The 18,291-nt window shown below is 38.5% G+C and overlaps 1 protein-coding gene and 1 non-coding gene across 2 annotated transcripts in view; both read right to left on the reverse strand.

Annotated features, from left to right (window-relative positions):
- Rp1 (RP1 axonemal microtubule associated) overlaps positions 1-18,291 on the reverse strand; it is a 172,292-nt gene that overhangs the window by 36,390 nt on the left and 117,611 nt on the right. The window contains exon 15 of the mRNA XM_042696149.1: positions 7,353-7,530. Within this exon, the coding sequence (XP_042552083.1) occupies positions 7,353-7,530 (178 nt within the window). The remainder of the gene's footprint in view (positions 1-7,352; positions 7,531-18,291) is intronic.
- On the reverse strand, positions 725-831 carry LOC122121966. Its single transcript, XR_006150066.1, has one exon. It is a non-coding gene; the product is annotated as a U6 spliceosomal RNA (small nuclear RNA).

Below are 18,291 nucleotides of genomic sequence, written 5' to 3' on the forward strand. Positions count from 1 at the left end.
ACTCGTGACCTCATTGTGACTTTATATTCTTCCAGTACCATATATTACAATTTCATAATAAGCTTTTTAAAATTTAATTTCTTGCAAAGATGCTGTACAGAGAGGCTACAGTTACATCAGTAAGGCAATGAGTATATTTCTTGTGGAGCATTAGTACCACCTCCTTTGTTTTTTTCTTACTATCCCTTTACTCCCTTACCTCCTCCACTCCTCCCCCCAAAAAGCTGTAAAGTTCATTTCCAACATAGTGTCTTGTGAGTACCATTGTTACAATGGGTCATCCTGTGTCCTTGTTTCAGCATTCTGTTATTCCCCTTCCCCTCCCCAAATTAGATAAATGTATATACAAGATGCAGGGTACCAAAATCAAGTGCAGTGACAACAGAGGATATACCATAAGAGGAAGACCATACAAAAGAAACAAAAAAAATCACATAGCACATTAAAAAAAAAAACAACAAAGAAAAAAACCCTCTTGTGTCCATATCTTGGGGTTCATTTTGCTTAGCATCATCTTCTATAGCCATATGTACATAGCTTTTGAGCTTTTCTGCTCATCTACTCAGATTCTCCTAGACATACACTAATTATTGCAAATAAGGGAAACCATAGGACCTATATTTCTTTTCATCTGGCTTACTTCACTTAATATGATTTTTTCCAAATCTTTCCATTTCCTAACAAATGGGATGGTGTCATTCTTTCTGATGGAATAATAGAGTTCAAAAATATGGAACACTTCACAAGTTTGTGTGTCATCCTTGCGCAGAGGCCATGCTAATCTTCTCTGTATTGTTCCAATTTTAGTATATGTGCTGCCAAAGTGAGCACTATAACAGTAAGCTTTTAAATACCAAACCCTACAAAACATGTTATTCACATGGCTTATTTTTATGTTACAATACTTAGACATTGGATATTGATAATAAAAAAGTTTTGATATTAAAAGTGATCAAAAGTAACTAGCTGTATGTTCACTGGGAGTAAATGAGTATTAGGAGAGAAAAATATTCCTAAATATAACTAATTTAGCTATGTACAAATAATATAGAAAATCAAGAGTATAAAAGAATATAAACTAATCTTCCAGACACTATCATAGCCTTAGGAATAAGCAATGCATAAGACATTATTTTTTCAATATTGATGGGGTTTCCAACTAGAAAGCACGCATCTAAATACTAATCACTAAAAATAACAACAAAAACAATCACTGTGGAATTGATATGGGTTAAAATAAACCCATAAACAATGTATAAAGGGATCATAATGGAAAAGAATGTGTAGCTCAGAGATTTAAAATAAGCAAGGAAAAAGGAGTCTGCTGTTTGTGGTGAGCACAACAGGGTTGGATAGGCAGAAATGAAAATGAACACTTCTACCTCTCTATCCTCTCAAGACTGGCCTCTCAAAATTATACCCTAGCCTCCAAAAAAAGAGGCTAACATTTATTTATATAACATAACAGTAAGAAATTCAGGACATAGACAATGTCCCTTGGATATGTACCATCTATCCACCTGTACTTTGCCTTCAGGCCAAAGGAATCTGAAGGAGGTCCAAACTCCACCACCAAGGCAGCCCCCTATCATTATTCTGAATTGGAGCAGCTTCACCAGTGCACTCTTTGTCTCACACTCACAAATTTTAAAAAATGTGAATATTTATTAATAGCAATGTAAAATAGCACTCCTAATAAAGGTTAAAGAGCTAGACTTGTCTAGATGGAAATAATACCTATATCTAGATAGCTTGGGTTAAATAAGTAATTATTTACTTCAGATAGTATCTCATTATTTCCAAAATTTAAGCTATCCACCATACTTAAAGGTTGTAACTCTATAAAATCAACTAGAAAAAATTCTTTCTTTTATTAAATACTGGCTAATTAAAACAAACATAAAAGTACTGAAAAATTACACAATAGCAGCAACTAACTTCTGACAAGTTCTTCAGAATAAGACTGCAATATACATGTACTCAGTATCTGATGAACTGGATTACATGACAGTATTTCATTTGGATTTTTTTATATTTGAATTCTCTTATTTAGATTTTGTTTAAGTGAAATTTAATTTTCCAAATACATCTTAACACAAACTTCTGTTTGAGCCTGAAATATTATCCTAATAAGAATGTAACCACTGACCCATATCTTTCATCTTGCGTATATCAAGATACTAGTAGCAGGTACCTCATGATTTATATACAGAAAGATGGGCTGCAGTTACAATAAAAGGAGGCAAACTTTTGTGCATTTTATGATGTACTACCTAACAAATACTTGAATAAATTCATCATAACTCAGTGTCTTATGAAAATGTCAGTACAATGAAGTTAATGAAAAATTACAAGTTGAGTGATCTAAATTCTTTTAATACCCAAGTGAGGTCTTGTATATGGAATTATAAGATCAACTTGTTATGTGGAGCAACGAGAACAAACAAGTTTTAAATAATCAATGGATAAGCTTCAGAATAATAACTGAGTATGAAAGCTTAAGAGATCAGGTATCTTCATACTTTCTCCTGCACCTAAGAATCACAGGACTGTGAATATAAATTCATGAAAAAGAGAACAGAGAAATTTCACTGCACTAGCTAGCATAGCTAAATGGCACTGGAAAACATGAGTTTTTATTAGCAATTCTTTTTTAAAATTTTATTGCAAAGTTGATGAGCTGGGGGTTACAGTTACATAAGAAGGCAATAAGTACGTTTGTTTTTAATCATTGCTACCCCATCTCTCTTTATCTCCCAATTATTCCTCCCTAACCTTCCCCAAAGTTGTAATGTTCATAACCAACATAGTGTCATGTATCAATGTTGCTGTGGTTCATCCATTGTCCTGCTGTTTCTGTGATTCCTTTTCCTTTCCACATATTGCATTGTCTACTGTGCAAAACATGAGGGACCAAAAAAACAAGAAAAACGAAGAAAGAAAAACAATAGAGAAAAAGGAATGAACGATATACAAGGTCTAATGAGAACCTCCTGATTCAATTAGTTGGAGTTTACACACAATAATTAAGCGAAAGCCTAACAAAATTGTACACAAAGAAATTAAATCACAGAGAACTTAAGTTACTCAACGTGAGTTAAAGTGATGAGATGGCATTTCTTGCCTCTCAGGAATATACTGACTGTTGTAAAAGGTACATTATAATGTACTCTTCCTTTCTTTAATAACAACAGCAGCAAATACTGTGCAGCACTTACTGAGTATCAGCCACTCTCCTACTAAGTATCTGGTATATATCAATTCATGCAATTTTTGCACCACCACTGACTGTGTGGACACTGACAGTGTTGGCCTCAGAACCTATATGTTGAAACATTAGTCTTGACCCTCAACCCAATTACGCAGTCAAGCTTATCACTGTTTGATGGGTAGACTCCGTCCAACTGGACCTAATCCTAGGCAGGAAGAAAAAAGTGAACTCCATGTGATGATGGGCCATGCTAGACCAAACAGTATAGACAGACAATGACATGAAGCACACGTACTTGAGATAGGTTGGGATCACTTATTCATGATATGTGATTAGAGACAAAGTGCATTCTCTATGAGAAAGTCTCCTCTGAAGTCTCTTCAAATACAACCTCTTCCCCTACACAAGTTTCCTCGCAATACCTCACAATTCTGCTTTTTAGAAAAACATGAGGAAAGATTTATACTGTAAAAAACAAACTCTAGATTTGGGCTGTTCTATCTCTCTGTTGAAATACAAATAATTAAAAACTAGCAATAATTTCAAGAGGATTCTTTGGTTTATGTTTGCCAGTATTGGGGCTTGAACTCAGGACCTCTAGCTTTTTCTGCTCAATGCTGGTGCTCTACCACTTGAGCCACACCTTCAATTCTGGCTGTTTGCTAGTTAATTGGAATAAAAAGTCTCATACACTTTTCTGCCTGCGTTGTCTTTAAACCTCAATTCTCAAATCTGTCTCCTGCGTAGCTAGGATTACAGGCATGAACTACTCCCACCCAAGGAACTTTTTTTTTGTATAGAGCAGATTCAATCAAACAGATAGAGATGATTCTAAAAGCATAAAGTGATCTGGAGAATTACTATAAATATTAGAATAAATGTTGCATCATTCTCAAAAGTAAAAATTACTATGAATCTGTTGTGGTGGGAAGAGGAGATCAAACCCAGAGGCATGCACATGTTAGTCAAGTGCCACATCCACCTGTCTCTGTAAGAGATTATTAACACTTTCTGAGTCATTTAATCCTTTTGAAAAATCTGATGGTCGTGTTTTTTTTCCAACTTCAAATGTACACTTGTGCATACCTGTACATGATTTGTTGATTCAAAATATGTTTACTCACAATTCCAAATGTTCACAGATTTAAGCAAAAAGTTATTGTAATATAATGTTATTATTCTCATTTACATATGACAAAATTGAATTTGAGATGTCAAATTATTCTTCTAGCATATAAAACCCAAACATAAACTAACATTCATTTCATTCAACAAATACATTCTACACACCTACTTTGTGCTCTGCCCTAAGGATACCATGGGTATAGGACAAATGTTATCATTCATTAATCCATGGTGAGGGAAGCTAGGATAAATGTTAGGCTTATGGAATAACAAGAAGAAAGCATAGAAGGGCACATACTAGAAGAACATATAATCTTCATTTCCTCGATCTGGCAGAAAATCCCTCATTTCTTCTAAAACCGAACTTAGTTAAGTGTTGGTGGCTCATGCCGGTAATCCTAGCTGAGAATTGAGGATTGAAGTTCAAGGCCAGCCCAAGTGGGAAAGTCTGTAAGACACTTATCTCCAATTAACCACTAAAAAGCTGTGGTTCCTGTATTAGAATACTAGCTTTGAGCAAAAAAGCTCAGAGACGGGGCCTCAACCCTAAGTTCAAACCTCAGATGCATCATTTAAAAAAAAAAAAGTGGGGCTGGGAAGGTGGCTTAGTGGTAGAGTGCTTGCCTTGCATGCTCAAGGCCCTGGGTTAGACTCCTCAGCACCACATAAGCAAAAAGAAAAAAGCCAGAAGTGGCGCTGTGGCTCAAGTGGTAGAGCGTTAGCCTTGAGCTGAAGAGCTGAGGGACAGCGCCCAGGCCCAGAGTTCAGGCCCCACAACTGGACCCAAAAAAAAAAAAAAAGTGAAGGTAAAAGTAAGACTAAATAAAACAGGACTTTCTGAGGAATATTCTAATGCAGCCAACCTAAGTCTTTGTATGGGAACCTCTGTATTTTTCTTTTGATAAAGTGTTCAGAGTCTCATGATTAGTCAAAATAAATCCCTTAGAAAAGTTACAGCAGATTTTTCATCAGGAACTTTTCATTGTTGTCCTGGATGGGAAGAAACACAAATTTCTGTGGAAGGCAAAGGTCTCAAGTACTCATATGGATTTCTTTAATACCAGGATTTCCTTCTAATATAAATAGGGAAATATTGCCAGACAGTTTAAAATACTGATGCGTCCATGCATTCCTCAGGTCACTAAGAACTCACATTGCTCTAATAAAAATTATAAAACAATGTCTCTGGTCTTCTTGCCCTGACTAAAACAGGATGTTTTCTCTATAAAACATGGTGGGGGAGGAGAACACACCAGTCATGCTCTAGTAATAAAACTAAATTTTGCAGTTATAAAGAATTATTTTGTTTCTATTAGTTCTGGACTGACAAATGTGGACTCTTATCTTTTCATTATGTCACCAAAATTACTTCTTATTCTCATCACTTTTTCTGGTTATTGCTATCTTTTCTTTCTGTTCCCTTCCTTTTCATTTCTCCTTTCCTGATGTGTTTTTCCTCTGCTTCCTCTTTCCCATTGCTCTCCTCCTATACCACCTTACATCCTTTGCATGTGTTCAAGACATCTGCTTCCCTCCAGAGCTCCAGAGGCAGATGGCTTACACATTTTGTTGAGTGGGAGTCCACTCTGTACCAGCCTGTGGGAAATAAAGGGTGGGGTGACTAGGGGTGTGGATGACAGCAAATTAAGACACATGAGCTCAATAATTTGCAACATTTTAAATATGATAACTAAGGGCTGAAAAGAAATGGGTTCAGATATAAACAGAGAACCAGATATACTGTCATGTCAAATCAAGACCATGTGCTTAATTTCTAAGATACTACACTTGCACGTAAACCACACTCACATACTCATACACACACACACACACACACACACACACACACACACACACACGACCATATGTGGACCCTAATAAGAGAAGACAGCAACTAAACAACTGTCACACTAATAAAGAAAGTCAGACTTTAAGCCAAAACTTACAGAAGAGCAAATTGGAGGTAACTTTAAAACTCAGTAGTTTTACCATATTAACTTTCTGCTCAAGAAAATGTATTTTAAGCCTTATCTGTTTAAAGATCTCTGATTTTTTCATTCCAATTTGCTAGAGTATCAAAACTTATATGAGAAAAACTAGCTGTAAAACATTTACCTTCCTATCCTATTTTAGGATTTTTTCTAAACCTTGTTTTTAATCCAAATCCTACTTTTTTCATATTTATGTTAATTCTTTGTACTAAAAACATTAAAATTAATAACAAAGAAGTTAATTATTTCTCATTCCTTCCTCTCTAAGAAACAAAAGATTCAAATATGCACACACACATGAGTACCCACACACATGCACTGCAAAAACTTATGAAGGATGCTAGGCACCTAAAGCTCCTGCCTGTAATCTTAGATACTCAGGAAGCTGAGATCTAAGTATTGTGGTCCAAAGCCTGCATGAGCAGGAACGTCCTTGAGACTCTTATCTCCAAATAACCACACACATAAAACAAATTGTTTAAATAGGGATACAGGTTGACGCATTGCAACAATGAGATGTACAAGATGCTATGTCGAAAAATAAACTTTACAATTTAGGTGGGGGGGTGTGTAGTTGTGGAGAAGGGAGGGAAGGGAAGGGAAGAGATGGTAGGGGAAAAACAAAGGAGGAGGCAACAATGCTTGGTAAAATTTCCTTGCTCATGTAATTGTAACCCCTCTGTACAGTATTTTCACAATAAAAAACTTATTTAAAAAAAAGAAACAAGAAATCACATAATACATTAAAAACAACAACAACAAAGAAAACAAGCCAGAAATACGGCACTGGCTCAAGTGGCAAGTCACTAGCCTTGAGCACAAAAGCTCAGGGACAGGGCCCAGAGCCCTAGGACCAGCACTAAATAAATAAATAAATAAATAATTTTTTAAAAAGAGTTCAATATTATAACTAGAATTATGTAAAGCATTGGAGATTTTTCTTAGTAAAATTGGATGAAATTATCATATATTATATAAGTCATTATAAAGCAAAGCAAATGTAAAGTACTTTACATTACACATACATTGGATAACTTGTGGATAGAAGCAAACATTCTCTTCTTTGGTATAAACAACTGCTTTTGCCTTTCCATCTGGTTGAAGTCCAACAAACAGCCCTGGGCTCTTCACAGATTCCAAGCTTATAGATGCATTTTCCAAGTTCTTCTTAATTTTAAAATGACAATCAGCATCTCCGGTACCCTATAATTCATATTACATGATTTTTTAAATGTGAGAAAACACGGAACAACAAATTGAAAACCATTCACTTCATAACAATATATTTTTGGCTCTTGAAACACCTGAAAACATATGGAACCTCTGAATAAATGGCATCCTCTTCCATAAGATCCAGAAACAGATCATATGATGAGCTTAGTTAAAGGCACATACCTCTGACAAAGGATCCCAAACCACAGATATGCAGTTTGCACTGCATTTCATTTCAGAAGTTGTTCACCTCTACAGTGTGCAGAGAACATTAAAATGTGAATGTTTATATATATATATATGTATATATATACATATAGTGAAAATGCACTATTAGGCTATTTTATCATTTTGTGATCATCACAAAATGCATTTACACAAATATGCATAGTATAACCAACTGCACACACTTAAACTAGGGGTGTGTGTGTGTATGTGTGTATAAAATATCTATTCTTTCTAGGGCTATGATGATCTAAACAAGAATAAATCAAGCAGAAGAGAAAATGCTGTAATCAAGAGATGCAACATATAGAAGATAGTGTAGCACATCACACTATTTTACACAAAACCATAAAGTACTAATAAAAATATAGCAAGTGAACTTAGTGGGGAAAAGAGTCAGGAGGGACAAAAATGGGAGAAAATGAGGGAGGAGTCGCACTGTTCAAAAAGAAATGTACTTGTTACCTGACTTACATAACTGTAACCCCGGTGTACATCACCTTTTCAATAAAATATGTGTATATATATGCATATATATTTATATGTACACATATGTATATATATATATATATATATTTCATATAATAAGTAAGTAAGAGACTACCCAGCATCTGGTCATGGTATGAGAAACCACCAGGCATCTGGGTGTGGTGGAAGACTACCCAGTGTCTTGCCATGATAGGGGACTACCCGACATCTGGTATTCTGGTAGCACTCTCACACTGTAGAGAGTGTTGACTCTCAAGACAGTAGAAAGTTTGAGTTATGGCGGAGGTAGAAGTAGCCCATCCAGCCACCTTCCTTTTTTATGTTCCTGTCTTGTGGATCCTTGTTTTCTATGTTTTTTTGTTGTTCATCTGGTCATCTCTGGGGAAATGAAAGTCTAGCCTCCAGCTGGGCATGGTCCAGGACTGCTGTGTACCAGAGGTGGGGCACAAGTGGCCTTGGCAGGCCTGGTTCAGACATCTAACTAAATCCTGGCAATGTGAAAATTGTCTAAAATTGGGTAAAAGTCAGCCAGCCCACCAGGTGGGTTAAGAGATTAGCTTCAAGTAACCCCTCCCTTCCTCCATAGGAAAGTATTCAAAGGCCGCCTGGTATGCTAAAATGCCCGGCTAGCCTGGAGAAATGAGGCCCAGCTAAAGTGTTTCTTCAGAAAGTTTTGTCTTAAATCCTGATCATCTGCAAGAGTAAGATTGGCAAAAATCCATGGGTTTGTTGTTGTTGTTGTTTTGCCAGTCCTGGGACTTGAACTTTGGGCCCAGGCACTGTCCCTAAGCTCCTTTTGCTCAAGGCTAGCACTCTACTACTTGAGCCACAGTGCCAACCCAGCTTTTTCTGTGATTAATTGGAGATAAAAGAATCTCATGGACTTTCCTGACCAGGCTGGCCTCAAACCATGATCCTCAGATCTCAGCCTCCTGAGTACCTAGGATTATGAGTGAGAGCCACCTGGCACCTGGCAAACATCTGTTTGTTTGTTTTTTTTTTTAATGCATGAGGCTGTTAGCATTGTAATCATGAGTTATCTGGTTTAGCAAAAATGTACATTTTTTGAGGACTTAGGCTATATTTCCCTCCACTGTTAAAATTTTGGGTAAGTGTCAGGAATTTGGGTATAAAGGTTTGTTTGTCACTGTTAAAGACATTGCCTGTTCTGCCTATTTGTTTGGAACTGTTTTGGATTTTATCTGTCAGAGATCAGGAGGAAAGAATATGAAAAAAACTTAGGATGGGACTATCTTCAGGGGTGGGGTGATATGGCAAAGGTGTAGCTCAGCCAGACAACACATGGTGGAACAGGCCCTACAGAGGACCCATGCATGACGGGATAGTCCTAGTAGGGGCTCCACACATGGTGGGGGTGAGCTGGCAAAAAAGTGTTTCAACTAACCCTAACGAGTTGGGTGGATATATGCCCATTCTATAGGATGTGTCTGATCGCTCATCCTCATTATGTTTCTTTTCCCTTGCAGATGGACATTTAAAAGCTGATGGTAAAATGGGTAATGTAATTAGTATTTCTAAAAACTGTCCATTAGGATGTTTCAAAAGTTATAAAAGTTTTAAAAGAGGGTTATAAAGGCTTAATTTTTTATGTAACTTGGTTTCTATGCTATTTTGCAATTAGATGCATTTTGGTAAAAAAGCAAAAAGTTTCTCTGATATTCATTTCTTAAGTCTGGATTCTTGGTGCAGTGTAAAAAACTAATTTGAGTTCAAAGGTTTTCTGAGAGAGCTCAGATACAGAAGAAAAAAAACTGGCAGCTTTAAAAAATGAGGCTGTGAGGAGAGAAAGGTAAAACTGACCTAGTGCTTCAGGGTTTCTAAGAATTATTCAAATGCAAGTGAAAGCTAAAGTGTAAAATGCTAGGCTTGGAAAGGAGATCAGAAATAGGTTCCTGAATTTAAATTTGGAAGTAAAAATTGTCCTAAATGTTTGTTTCAAAGTGAAACAAAGTGGAGAAAGGAAAAATTAGGGCTAACAAAATGATTGTTTAATTGCTATTCCAGTTAGCCTTACAGATCTTTTGTAGCAATTACAGTTAGGCCCACAGAGAAACAGATGATTCTTACAAGTTTGCCAGAAGTGACTTTGACACTTAGTAAGTTCCACATAAGACCATGCTTAGGGAGTATTTCTACTAACCTCCTTGTTGCTTCATTGGAGTAAAGTGTTTTTTTGTTCTCAGATCAATGAGAACTGCTGTTCAAAGCCAGCCAGGGCAGAAAAGGGTCTCTGTGAGACTCTCATCACTAATTGGCCAGCAGAGTGCTGAAAAAAAGCAGAAGTGTGGAGCTGTAGTTCAACGTGGTAGAGCATTAGCCATGAGCTAGAGAGCTCAGGGACAGTTCTCAGGCCTGAGTTCAAGTCCAGCAGCCAACCAAGGGAAATGCCAATGGAGCATTTATTCCTGTGTGAAAAATACACTCCTGGGACAAAGCAACAGAATGTCTAGAAGCAGCTAAAAGGCACTGCTCAAATGGTAGAGATGATGTCAGATCCTGGAGTCATGTGTTAGAGGTCATGGGAAAATAGTTTGTAATCATTCTTTCTAATGCCCATGTCTGTTTACTTCATAACTGGGCAGAGATCTGTGATAGTGACTAGTAAAAAGCTGTTTTTCAAATAGGTGTGTGTGGGGGGGGATAGTTTAAAATCCCACCCCCCTGTATCTGCTCAAAGCCCTAACTGGGGCTGGCACCATCCACACAAATTCAGGAAAAGAAGTTTGTGGAGTTTGTGGACCTAAGATCATGTCCCTATTGAGAGCTGTCTAAAGGCCTGCACACGTAACTTAGACATTATTAAGGTAACCAGAGGTCAGGTTCCCCAAGCAGCCAGAAAAGTGCTTTTACAAACCAAAGTGCTAACAGGCTACACTGTAGACCCAAAAAGTCTGTGTGGTTGTTAAAAATTAATTGTTGTATGTACCTTACAGTTTGGAGTAAATATTGTTCCTAATGACATCTGATCCTGGGAACCTCTTGGTAAAATAGACTAAGGTTTATAGATCCCTGGCTAGTCATGGTCAGTATCCCTGATGAAGTTACAGAAGATGAATCTTCTCCCAGCAACTCCCCTTAAGATCAAGGGACTAGAGTCATTTTTTGAAAAATAAGGCAAAATAAATTAAAAGAAGAGGTATGAAAAACAGTGGTAACAAATGGCAAGTGTGAAGACTGCACTTGGGTGAGATGGTTACAGGCTCAAGCCTTCTATGTCTGTCTAGAAAATCCTAACCTTATTAAAAAGAAATCTCATTACCAAAAGTTGTCACCCTGGTAAATTGCCCCAGGCCACTGCCAAAATATTTGCACTGATACTACTGTAGCCTAGCCCAGATCCAGCCCATCTCTTCCAACCTGGACATTCCATTTGGATAAAGTTCAAGAATGGCCTGACAGTTGTCTGGAGGGGACTCTACATCGTCATCCTGACCCTCGGCACCATGGTGAAAGTAGACAGGACTCCTGCCTGACTCCATCACATGCAGCTGATTCCTGGAAGAAGGCCACTTTGGATCTGCTGGAACTAAGACTATTGTGGGACATTCTCTCTGTAAATCTTACCCAGCCTGACTGGGTAAGACTGGCTATGTCATTATGCTACTGAAACAAGTATATGCCAGGAGAGCCTCATTTGTAAAACTTTGGTTAAAGTAACTTGGGTAGGCTCTCAGTTCTAAGGGCTTGATGCAGCTTTCTACTTGAGAAATCAATTATTTGATTTTATGTATATAAAACCAGTGGGGAATGAAGTAAGGGAAAGACTATGTCTAAGTAGGTCATCTTGTTTTCACAACCATCCTGGCTCCTAACCAGATAATGAGGCTGTCCACCCAGATTCCAAGGTCTAGAGGTGAAACAAGCCATCCTTTGGATTGCAGATGCCTAGCTCAGTGGATGGAACAGGAGGGGTTCTGTTTTAGAAGATATGCAATTCAGATGCACCTGTTGTTGAGCCCTAGAAAAGATATGGAAATTCAGGAATCCCTGCTTCTGGTGCCTCTCCTGATGCCTTTATGTTAGGGCTTTGCCAGCACCCAAACGTTTGGTCTTTTTCTTTAAAAGTTTAGTGTTTTTATTTTGCTACCCTGTGTCTTGTATATATGTTTATCTGATGTGGGGAAAGGAAGGAAGTGGAATAACAAAATGGTGAGAAAAAGGACAAAGAGTGAACCAATGCAACAGTGATACTCACAAGACAATGTTTTGGAAATGAGCTTTACAACTTGAGAGGGAAGCTAGAGGGAGTGAAAATGGGAAAAAAATGAGGGGGGGGGGGTAACAACGTTTGACAAGAAATGTGTTCATTACCTTATGTAACTGTAACCCCTCTGTACATTCCCTTTACAATAAAACAAAATAAATTTTTAAGGAGATATGATATAATTCACTGAAAGAAAAAAATTGGTGTGAGCTATGTTGGGGGCTGCAGATATTTGAGACAAGAGTACATCTGTCGTCACCAACCTTTAAAAAGACTCCAAATTTGACCTTTCAAAATGTGGTGTCTTTGTTTTCTCATGACTGGACTTGTATCTGATTTATGATATAACCCTAGCAACTGTACATAATAGTATTCAAATGCACTATGATTTTCAATCACTAGCAGCACAAGTTTACACCAACATTGACCATATACATGTGAATAACTCATTACACTCATAAAATCATTGAGTAGGCAAAAGAAAATAGGATTTCTCAGATCAAGATGAGATTTGTGAGAATGAATTAAAATTACCAATAGCAATTTTTTAATGTTTAAGTAAAATATGATTTATATTTTATTGTAATCTTATTTATTTTATAATTTATTATAATCTTATTTATTTATTTATAATCTTATACTTTTTGTAAGGGGTTAATTTTGCTAGGAAACACAGGCTAGCAGGATAAAGGCTAGCAGTCCCAGAATCCTCCATTTTGTACCTGGGTCCTGTCATTTATTCTGAGCAATTATTCTCTGTAGTCACCCTGGAGCCATCTCAGAGTCCAGGAAGGACTAGAACAGTTGCCAGGCATCAATGACTCTTATTGTAACAAATCCTCACTTGTCGAATTCTGAGACAATTGACTGTCAAACCACCTATCACCACCTCTGACAACACACACATGTAACTTGGGACCTTTCTAACTATGCCTACTTTTTCACCCTCTACTCCCCAAAACTCTCTATTTAGTCTAAGGTAAATGTCTATGTCCCTGAAGATGATTGGAGATATATTAAACTGTTCTCTTTCCATAGCTGCCATCCAATAAATTTTTTCTCTGCTTTTCACCATATCTCTTTGTCATATATGGGCAAGAGGAACTCCAACATGTGGAACTGGACTTGGTGTCTAAAAGTTCATTTTCATTTTCAGCCCACTGTGCTAGTATTATATAGTGACTAACAAAAATGTAATTCTGACACATTCTAAATTTAAAGAGTTAGAAGAACCAGAAGGAAGAAAAGTTAGGTGAGGTGAACTGGTTCACAACCAATGGTCCAAACCAAGGAATGGTGATTAAACTCTAATACAAATCATATCATGACCCCTAGGTGCCTCAGAGTGGACTGTGGGAGAGCCAGACATGGCCTGAACTCCCTGCCACCAGCTCCCCTAAGATGTCAATGGTAGCTGTTGGAGGTCCCTAGAGTGGGATCCAATTGAATTTGTGGGCCCTTTTTGTTTGTCTTGTCGATTTGAGTTGTTTGTCTCTATTTCCCTTTGTGATATTGACTGGCTTTATTCTTCCCCCAAGGATTTGGTTTCATGGTTTGCTCTCAGGACAGAAGAGAGTTGTGGTTAGGGCTAAACTGGGGAAGGTCCACTCATGGTGGGAGAGGCCCCTACTCAGCCTTCAATTTTTGTGTTCCTGTCTTGTCTGGTACTGATTTCGTGTCCTTGTTCATTATTTGGATATCTCTAGGGGGAGTCAAAGTTCTAGCATCTGGCTGTAGCTGTAGCCTACTCAATGGCCCAGCTGGAAGTTGGAGGTGGGGCACAGGCAGCTTCAGTCCTGGTTCTGATCCTTTGTTAACTTTGGCAACTTAAATTAAAATTCTAAAGTGCTCTTGTCTAAAATTGAGTAAAAGACAGGGTCAGCCCACCACGTGGGCGAAGAGTTAGCTTCAGGTAACCCCATACCCTTCCTTTATCTAAAGGTATTCAAAGGTTAATTGGTATACTAATAACTTGCTAACAGAAGCAAACCCTAGAGAATGGGGCTGAGGGATGCTAAGGTGATTTATTAATTTTTTAGCAAAGTTTTGTCTCAGATCTTGGTCATCTGTAAGAGTAAGATATTTTGTTTAGTTATGGGCAAAAGTACCTCTTGCCACTAAGATTCCAAAAATGTACGGCCAATATTCATTTTTGAGTGCATTAAGATCTTTATGCACAAGGGTCTGTGTGTGAGAGTGTGTGAACATGTTCAAAATAAAAGCTCTTAGAACTATAATCAAGCTGGGTGCTGGTGGCTCACACCTGTAATCCTAGCTACTCAGGAGGCTGAGATCTGAGGATCACAGTTCAAAGCCAACCCAGTTAACCAACAGAAAAGCAGAAGTGACACTGTGGCTCAAGTGGAGAGTGCTAACCTTGAGTTGAAGAGCTCAAGGACAGTGCCCAGGGCCAGAGTTCAAGCCCCATGACCAACCAAAAAAACCAAAAACCTGTAATCAAAAGTTGTGCTTGGGCTGGGAAGGTGGCTCAGTGGTAGAGTGCTTGCCTTGCATGCATGAGGCCCTGGGTTTGATTCCCCAGCACCACATAAGCAAAAAGAAAACAAGCCAGAAGTGCTGCTGGGGCTCAAGTGATTAAGCACTAGCCTTGAGCTGAAGAGCTGAGGGACAGCACCCAGGCCCAGAGTTCAGGCCCCACAACTGGACCCCCCCCCCAAAAAAAAGAGTTGTGCTTGAGCTTGATAAGAAATGTACTTGTTATTTTGCCCATGTAATTGTAACTCCTCTGTACAGTATTCTCACAATAAAAAAAAGGGGGAGGTCATAAAAAAAGAGTTGTCTGGCTTATCAAAAATGCAAATCTCTTGAGGACTTAGGATTTATTTTCCTCTACTGTTAAAAAAATTGAGGTCAAGTATCAGGAATTTAAGTATAATAGTTTAATTGTTAAAGACATTTCCCATTCTGACTATTGGTCTGAAATCGCTTTGATTGTTATTGCAGTCAAAAATAAAGAGAAAAGACTAAAAAACAAAATGTTAATGGGCCAGTGGTGGCCCATCTTCAAGGCATAAGGGTTGATCTGGCAAAGGTGCAGCTTACCTTGCCGTAAGGATGGGTGAGAGGGTGAGCTGGCACAAAAGCAGATACTCTAACCCTAAGGAATCAGATGGGGTTGCCCATCACATAAGATGGCTCATCTTTGCTTCTGTCTCTTTTCTTACAGATGGACATTAAAAAAACTGAGGTGTGGTGGGTGATAGAATTAGTAATTAATATTTCTAAAGCTGTCCCTTGGAATGTATGAAATTTTAAAAAGCTTTAAAGAAGGGTTGAAAAGGGTTTATCTGTGATGCAATCTGGTTTCAATGCTATTTGCACTTACATGTATTTTTTTTTTTTAAGTGAAGAGATAAAGGGACCTAGCGCTTCAATGTTTCAAAGGGATTATTCAAATGCAAATAAAAGCTAAGCTGTAACATGGTAAAGGAGAGGACAGTAAAAAGGTATGGAAAAAAGTCAAAACTGGGATCCTGGATAAAAATAAAAAAGTAAAAATTGTTCTAAATGTTTTTCAAAATGAAAAAGAAAAAAATTTAGACTAATGAAGTTCACTAAAGTATATATGTTAAGGCCTTTTTGGTGTATAATGTTTGCTTCTCAAGGATGTGCATTTCCTTGGATCCAGAGCCTATTCTCCTGCATTCTTCATTGTAATCACAAAGGTTTGATTTGGTAACAATGGTTTCAATTAGTGCTATATTAAGTGAAAAATTAGAAAACAATTGTTTAATAGCTGTTTAAGTTTTTGCCTTTATAAATTTGTTGAGGAATTACAGGCAGGCCAACTGATGACTACAGATGATTCTTATAAATTTGTCAAATATAACTTTGCCTCTTAATAAGTTCCAGGTAAGACCATGTTCGGGGACTATTTCTACTTATCTCTTTGTTGCTTCAAGTAGAAAAAAGGGGGCTGTTTGACAAAGGCTGTATTTTGGAGTCAGCCCAGGTAGTTCCTGGGTGAGACTCTCATCTCTAATTAACCAGCAGAGCACTGGAAGAAGCAGGAATGTAGAGCTGTGGCTCAAAGAGGTAGAGTGCTAGCCTTGAGTTGGGGAGCTCAGGGACAGAGCCCAGGCCTTGAGTTCAAGTCCAGTGACTGACCAAGGGAAATGCCAATATGGAAAAGTCGTTCCTAGCTTGTCTTGGAAATGACAGGTATCTAGAGGCAGTTAAAAGATACTGCTTAGATGGCAAAGATGACATCAGATCTTGGAGTCACTGTGCTTGGACCTTCAAAATTAATCAGAGCTGGGAGATCAAAAGAAAATAGTTTATAAGCATACTGATCTAATAATGTCCAGGGTTGTCTGCTTTGTAACTGGGTGGGAACTTACACCCTTGCCTGTCAGTCATCTGTTATAGTGGGTAGCAAAAAGCTAAGGTTGTCAAAAAGGGGATAATTTTAAGTTAATAAAATGCCAGCCCCCAGTATCTGCTCAAAGCCCTAATTGACAGTAAATTTATCTTTTCAGGAAAGGAAGTTTGTGGACCTGAGATCATGTCTCTATTAAGAGCTATCTGGGAACCTGCATAGGTTGCTATTATACATTGTAAGGGTCACAGAGGTCAGGTTCCCCAGTCAGTCAAGAAAATGCTTTACAAATCAGAGTGCTATACAGGCTACAGTACCATAGCCCAAAAAGTCTATGCAGTTGTTAAAAGTTAAATATTGTATGTACTTTCCAGTCTGGAGTAAATACTGCTCCTAATGACATATGACTCTGGCAACCCCTTGGTAAAAGAGGCTAAGGTTTTAGGTTCCTGGCTAGGTAGGGTCCAATGCCCCTACCCACCTTGAAGAAGATACAGAAGATGGATCTTTGCCCATCAACTCCCCTTAAGGTTAAGGAACCAAAATAAGACAAAATACATGTAAAATGAGGCATGGGAAAACAGTGGTAACAAGTGTGCCAATGTGGACCCACACTTGTGAGAGATGATTACAGGTTCAAGCCCTCTATGTCTTCCCCCGCTCAAAAAAATTCTAACTGTAAGGTCCACTCCTGGATGGCTAGCAGACTTCACCCTCCTTGCAGCAAAGTCTCCACCCCGTACCTGAGTTACCTAGGCAACTGGGACATCTGGAAGAGGTCACATCTGCATCCGCTGAGGTCACATCTGAATTCGATGTGGCCACACCTTTCCCCGCCCATACCCTAGATAAGGCCTAGCGCAGGCCCAGGCGCTCTCTCTCTGTTCTATTCTAGCTCTCTCTCTGTTCATTTCTAGCTCTCTGCTCTCTCACCGCTCTATTCTAGCTCTCTGCTACTTATCTCCCTCACTGTTATTTTCTAGCTCTCTCTGCTTTCTCTCTGCTCTAGCTCTTTCCTCTCTCTCTTTCCCAGGCCTTTCCCAGCCATGTGGAGTGCCAACCTTGCCTGGTCCAGCAGGTCTACTGAATAAACCTACCCCTTACCTGAATACCACGTGCGTGCTGGTGCTGTTCTTACTCGGCTACCTCTTTTTAAAAACCTAACATAAATGGTGCCGTGACTCAGATAAAGGCTTAAAGTCAGGATAGCTGGGATTTCTCTCTTTTTTCCCCTCTTTTTTCTTTTTTTTTGTTCTTCCCTTTTTGCTCTGAGGAATACCCACAGTTCTGACGGCCCTTTGCGAACCAGTCTGTCTGCTGCGGACACAGCGCATCAATACCATTGCTGCCTTCACATCCACGTCCACACCACTTCTCTACTCTGGTGAGTGAAACTACTCTCTACGGCTCTCTGTCACTCAGTCTCTGTCCAGACGTGGCGCCACGCCAGAGAGCTCCTACGGCCTTTAGCTGA

This window comes from Dipodomys spectabilis, unplaced genomic scaffold, assembly GCF_019054845.1.
Source record: "Dipodomys spectabilis isolate Male_0828 unplaced genomic scaffold, ASM1905484v1 ptg000199l, whole genome shotgun sequence".
Classification (NCBI taxonomy): Eukaryota; Metazoa; Chordata; class Mammalia; order Rodentia; family Heteromyidae; genus Dipodomys; species Dipodomys spectabilis.